A 6,946-nucleotide genomic window follows, 5' to 3' on the forward strand; every position below is an offset into this window, starting at 1 on the left:
CATTACTGTAATATAGCTTAGTGTTTTAACATTTATAAAGCTTAAGTTATCATTCTGCCTGCCTGCTCCATTACCTGTGGTTCTTGAGCCCATTGCTTCAACCAGAATTTAATGTGCTGAATATTGTCTCTATGAGTCTGTTTAATTCACTTAATGTTCTTCCAACTAACAAAAAGCACTGCTGTTGATGACGTTTAGAAATAATTCTTCGTATCTAAGAAACAGTTCTCATGGTATTGGATGCTTTTTTTTGGTAACATATAGTATTGGATGTTTTGGTGTGCCCTTTTCATTTATATCATATTGAACAGAACTCTCTTGGCAGATTTAATCACTGTTATCCTTGAATGGGCAGTGCTGCGTCTTGTGATGATTCTCTTTCTGTAAGTAATGGCTTTAGGTCATGTTTATATACTATTAGTTGTGAGGACTCAACTGTTAATCAAAATAAGCCCTCTTATTATGATACAAAGAACATGAAGGAAATATTTCTGGAGGATCTTGACAGCCCTACTGCTGACGAGGAGTTGGACGAGGATTTCGAAGATTCAATAGTCAAAGAACTTGGCAGTTCACTCTGTGAAACCCAGCAGATTCATGACCTTCAACCATCCATCGAACATGAGAAATCCTCTTATGACGATCCGGAGAATGCAGAGGAAATATTGCTGGAGGATATTCACAGTTCTACTAGAGAGGAGCCAGAAGAGGATTTTAAAGATTCAACAGTCAAAGAACTTGGTATTTCACTCTATGAAGCTTTGCAGATTCATGACCCTTCTGAACCCTTGTGTGTCAGGAATTCCATTTCAAATGAGGAAAGTATATGCGACAAATTGGAGGTTGTGCCTCTTTCCTTTGACACAGATGTGCTTGAGGTCTTGAACAAGCATGCAACAATCCTCTGCTCAGAACTAGCGCAGTCATATCTGATAAATGCTGATGCAGGAGCTGGATTATCGTGTACGATGGTACAAAATGAGAACTCTTATAAAGCTGAATCTGTTGCATTTGTGCAACCACTGCCTGTAAGTCCCAGTTATCTATTAACATTCAGTTTTATTGCGCAGTTTTTGTTTTGCGTTGACAAAGTCCTGTGCAGTGATTTCTGGCTATTTTGATGATTTTTCCAATTAATTAAATAGAAATCATATTGATTGTTGACTTAATTTGATAAGCTGTTTAGCGAGAAATCTGGAACTATGTCTATTAAGTACGTTCTTTTTTTTGCATGCAATTTTTCAATATGGTTTTAGCTTCGTTGTTCATTATTTCCCCAATTATCTTTAGGGTTGTTTTTTCTTCACTTTCAATCAGATTGAATGTGTCTACAAGATTATGAATCTCTAATTAGATGGAAACTTTAATTACAATAAATTCTTATGAGTAACGAGTTAAATTTGATGGGTAGCCACATTATTTTCACTATGGTGCATGGATTTTTAACAATTTGACTGACATGTTATCTAAAATACATTCCTTTACTGCCTTCCTATTACCAATGCTACCTTTATTCATTGCTATGTTTGATTGTGAAGAGCATATACGCTTTTAAGTGAAGCTATATTGTCACAAAGAAGCATATCTTCTCCCTCACAATATTAATACTTGGTTTGTAAATTTGGTATTGTATTTGGTGTCAATTGAAATGCAAATAGTAATCTTCTGAAAAAAAATGCATATCTTCTCCCTCATAAACACATGAAATCATTGTCTGTGCAAATGGTATGTCACAATGGATAGATGATATGATCTGTGTCCTAGTTTTAACCTTCTCCTCTGTTTAGGAAGATGATTTTTGCCATCATTTTCTCCATTTTTATGATTTACCTACTCGAAGTCTGTTTATAGTTTGTTGAACGAAATTCACTTTGTTAACCTTTTTTCCCCTTTATTATATCTCATTATGCTCCAAAGTTATCCCAAGGACAAGAAAGAAGAGGGTTTTCCCTCCTATTCCAATGAGAGAAATGAAAGATGAGAACAGAGATGTTAGAAAAAAATGATGATAATCAGAAAACAGGAATGGGGATTATTATAAGCTTTGATATATTGGGTACATTATGGGTCTGGTTTTAGGTTATGGGTTAGAAGTTTGAGATCTTCGCACTAAGTATGGAGTCAAGTGCAGGAGGACTGATGGTCCTGAGTTATGCTATACAATGTGCCTGGAGATTCCAGCTGAAAATGGTCCTTGGTCAGGCTATGTTTGAGATGTTTGTCATATCTATGCGAAACTCGGACCTATCAAAATGTTCTTTTGGGGTTGAATATACAAGGATCCATGATCTTTGTTTTCTATGGGAGTTGGGGCCTTGTTTGGCTTCTTTGGGGACATCGCTTTTAATGCTTATCTTCCCTTGCAGGCAGACAGTTCCAAATTTGATTTTTAAAGCTGTTTTTGAGTTTTCCCCCTACTTTTGTGCTTCATTAAATGTATAAAACCCAAAGGTGAAAATTTCGTAGTCCCACTACCCTAACCGACACCCTGCTTCTATCCACTTCCTACAATCCCTGCATATTTTTAGTCTTTGGATTCCTCCCAGTGTATGATTGTGGGGTAGTTTTCACATACATATAAGCGCTAGTGATAACTTTCATCGACCCTTTCTTTGCTTTTGGTTTTATACATTTGCAAAGCTCATATATCTGTTATAACCTTCAGATTCCTCATGCTCAGATATACAAATGTGGGCTCGGTTGCATATAGATACACCCTGATGATAGATGATTTCATCTCCTGAAAGGGGCATTTGATGTTTAGGGTTAAATTTTGTGGCATTATGCTTCACTGATAGGTTTCTACATGTCGGGTATGTCATCGACCTTGACCCTAGTGCATGCTGTTGGGTGGCATCTAGTTTAATATCAATAATAATTGGACATCACTCCTGTATTGCTCGATCCTTGCCAGTTAGTCTCATAGTTTGTTTTATATATTGCAATGCAAAGCGACATGACATCATACTTGGTGGGTTGGATCGAACATGCAGTAAGATGGTTCGACAAGATCACACGGTATCATGCTTGGTTCGGTCAGGTTGAACTAATGGGAAGCTGGATATGAAGTGCTAAATTTTGTGTCAAGCCATTTTATCTCTCTTGTTTGTTTCTGTATTCTCATTGAAATCCAACTTGGACTTAAATTAATTGACCAGCAGATCTGGACATATCTCAGCTAATACATTTATCGAGGTCCAACTTTATCTTCTGCTTAAACATGCTTGTACACTTTTCTACCACAATGGATTCAACATAATACCAAGGACCGATGTATAACACAATTATATTATCTGTTAGATTAGACTATATGGGATGTTATTTCAAGAGCAATTATATGTCCCAAATCGATGTAACAAAATCCAATTTGGAGTATTGGTAGTATTAAGAGTATCGATTAAAATTAATTCTCAAATCACTAATTTAATGTGAACATTCTACTTCATCTGTATTGCAACTAATAACTCTTCCTGATTTTTCTTTTGTAATTCAACTGATATTTATTTGCCTTGACATTTCATCCTATATATACTTCAGAACCTTTTTGTTTTTGACACCACACATTAGTAAAACAGATATAATGGCTATTAAAATTAGTGCTATTCATATTATTTTTTTGTCCTGTAACATATCTCAGCAAACTTTTAGTTGGATACTTTATGTCAGTTGAGCATGTTTCAATTGCTAAAAGAACGTTCATCCTTTCATAGTGAGCGAATTCATCATTGTTTATCTTCGCTGGTCATTAGATTTGAAGTTTATTTATTCATTCTTAATTCCCTGATATAATAGCTCGTTGCAAAGAAAAGGGGAGAGGAAAAAAAACACAAGAAAAGGTACAGTTTGTTCTTTGGACTACACCCAAATAACTAAGGACTATGTTTGCTTTCACTGTTGTTTCCTCAGGCAATGACAAAACTCATACCTGCACTGAAAGGAAGTCGCGCCCAAAATGGAATCCATCTGGATACTAAGCTCAGTGTGAAATGGGCACCAGAGGTTTATGATCCACCTATAACCTCTTCATCCCACACTGTTAAGGGGCACTGGAGCCATCACCACCACGGTTCCAAGGCAAAGAAAGATTACCTCGGCCACCACAAGTACAGCAGAGGAAAGTCATCCAGAAACAGTATCCCTGAGAGGAAACGTTCACATCGGAGAACTACTTCCAGCAGTCTAATAGATCCTCGGGTCTCAAGGTAGTTCACAGCTTCATCTTCTCCGAGTAAATTAAGGATTAATTTTACCATAACACCCCTGGACTTTAGGGCATCTCAAAAAATCTTCGTGAACTTTTAACCTTTTCATTGGACCCCTGCTTATACTTTGCAAATAACTAAATTGTTTTTGAGAGAAAAATTCCCAAATTTTGTCATTTTTCTTTTATAGGAAACGTACTCTTCCCCGTAAACTTTTGGGGTTTTTACTCTCTCTTAATGATTTTTTATTTATTTGCAAATTACATGTGAGGAGTTTGTGAGAAAAGTTTGAAGTTTAGGGGGGTTTTATGAGACACCCAAAGTTTAGGAGGTTATGCGAGATAAAGTTCAGGAGGGTCATGTGGAGTCCAGATCCTCTGCAACCGCGCTTGTAGAGAATGCCTATCGATAGTTATGTGGGCCAATACTATTGGTTTGTTTCAGTGGGGCCCACCATAAAAAGTTTTTAAGACAATGTAGATAAAGAATATAATTCATGGGCCACAGTGGAAGGAATAAGATCGTAATAAATGGAGGAAGGACATGCCGAAAAACTTGGTTAGGAGCTGTTAGGAAGGATATGGTGACAATTAACTTAGTTGAAGAGATGTCCCTCGATGCTCAATGGAATCATGTTTCTGGTCAAGAATTCTATTTGGACTTGACTGAATGAATGCTACTCTTCCACTTGATTCCATTGAGGGCTTTCTTTTTGACAAATGAATACTACTTTTTCCTATTGTCTCAAGAAAACTTTTTTTTGTTTTGCCCAGAACGTTTTTTTGCCAAAACCCTTTCGTAGTGTCTAGTTCGTCTAAAATTATAGTAGATGGGTTTGAAACGTCACTAACATGTCATATTTTTTAAGAACGGATTACTAAGCAATAAAATAACCGGCATTGAGGGACCTCATAAGTTCTGGGTTCTTCCTTTTTCTTTATCTTTTTCCCTCTTTTTTTTTGTGTTGGTTTTTGTTTTTGTTTTTTTTTTGTTTTGTTTTTTGTGGTATCAACCAAACAGAGGATTGACCTTCAGATTGTTTTCCACCCATAATTAATAGGCGAACCAAATGTGCAAATATCTTTTTCAGGAAACCCCTGAACATCCTTGGAGATGGTTTTTTTATGATGGCATGGGTTTCCTATTATTTTAGTCAAATAACAAAACCGCCGCCAAATGTCTTCTTCATTAATATAATACACTTGGAGACGGCATCTTGTTCCTTATTGTACTTGTTCTTCTTGCCAGGTTGCAAGAACTCAGTGTCTTATAGGCCGCAGCTACCACTGAATAGTTGTTGTCAGTCGAACATTGAGCCCTTCTGGAGTCATGACTCTCATCAAGTATGGAAGCGGCTGTTACATGGAGTCACTTGCTGCAGTGCGACTTTCTGTCGCTACGGCCACTTGAATGGGCCTGATGTTTGAAGCGATTCATTTGGTTACGAGGTTCTACTACTATTTGAAATTACTGCTTAATTTCCGGGTTATGATCATTTTTGCTGCAATTTGGAGACAAAAAAGATTGTTTCATTAATTGTTATTGTATTATTTTTGGAAACTGGAAAACATTTTTTCTAGACTTGCTGGTACCTTCATTGTATTGTTAATAACAAAACCTCCACTTTGGATGAGGTAAGTAAAAACTCAGACATTGCTCTTCTTTTAATTACTTTTTTGATAATCTTGGGCTCAAACCTGCAACTAAAATGTCTATGAAACCTGCGACTTCTAATCAACTCAATAGCAGGCGTACAGTCACTTGTATTGTTGGGGCAATCGTTTCTGTTTAGTTGTTCTTTTGGTTTTTAATTTTTGGTTCTTTAAGTTCTGTAGTAACTGTTTGTTCTTTTTTATGCTTTCTAAAACCGTTGTTCCTGTTACATATTTCACACTGAGCGCGACCGTAGATTAACTGGACTACGGTCGGCTGGCAGAAACACAAAATCGGGACACGACATATGGGAGGAAAGCACAGTTGCATATGTTTATGTGGGCTTATATTTATGTAATGTATGTCTATTCAGTCTTTATTTCTTAAGTAAATACTTACTTTTACAAAAATCCTCCTGTATTTAGGATGAATTGAGTAATTCAGCAGAGTACATTAAAGGTCCCTTCAACTACATCAAAGCTTTAACGTTATGGTGGTGGTTGAGGGTTATAATTCTATTCTTCAAGATGCATCTCTGGCTAAGCATCCTTTCTATAGGCTGTAACCTGAACTCTTGTAGTGGTTCCTTTTTTAAACATGCTTTAGAGTCGTGGGTTATTTTGATATCATATTTAATGTTTTCTCACTACGGTGATGCATTTAGAAAATTTTTCTTAGAGGTGTATGGGTTGATGAAAAAACGGCCTACTAATTTGTAAATGCTAAGTGCAAATTGTTTAAAAATTCAAGTAGAAGTGCAAATATTTTAAACTACAGGGGCAACTTGTAATTGTGGAAGGCTCTAAAAGGTAATCTCTTGATTGCTAGGGATGCAATTACCCCCAACTTACCATATGCAACAGCCCCTACTTCACTACACCAAAATTACAGAGTTTTGACGAGGGTTACAAGTTTCAGGTTTACACTTGACAAATCTGTATTCTGAATAGTTTTCCTTCATTTAAATGGTGAACAAATTCTAGTATTCTTGAAACAGTGTGTAAAATGAACTTCCCATAAAATGCAATTATAGTGTTTGAAATCGTTTTTCTTAGGGGTATCCATTTGGGCCACCAACCCAGACCCAACGG

At 36.5% G+C, this 6,946-nt stretch overlaps 1 protein-coding gene across 3 annotated transcripts in view; it reads left to right on the forward strand.

The window, feature by feature from the left end:
* Positions 1-5,873, forward strand: part of LOC109830667 — an 8,609-nt gene extending 2,736 nt beyond the window's left edge. Inside the window, exons 2-5 of one of the 3 annotated variants that reach the window (XM_020398003.1) lie at positions 326-383; positions 474-1,028; positions 3,907-4,202; positions 5,451-5,873. In XM_020398003.1, coding sequence (XP_020253592.1) covers positions 348-383; positions 474-1,028; positions 3,907-4,202; positions 5,451-5,475 — 912 coding nt within the window. In that variant the 5' untranslated portion in view covers positions 326-347 and the 3' untranslated portion in view covers positions 5,476-5,873. Of the gene's footprint in view, positions 1-325; positions 1,029-3,906; positions 4,203-5,450 lie in introns of all 3 variants that reach the window. The other 2 variants (XM_020398004.1, XM_020398002.1) reach the window with 2 other exon arrangements.

This window comes from Asparagus officinalis, chromosome 2, assembly GCF_001876935.1.
Source record: "Asparagus officinalis chromosome 2, Aspof.V1, whole genome shotgun sequence".
Classification (NCBI taxonomy): Eukaryota; Viridiplantae; Streptophyta; class Magnoliopsida; order Asparagales; family Asparagaceae; genus Asparagus; species Asparagus officinalis.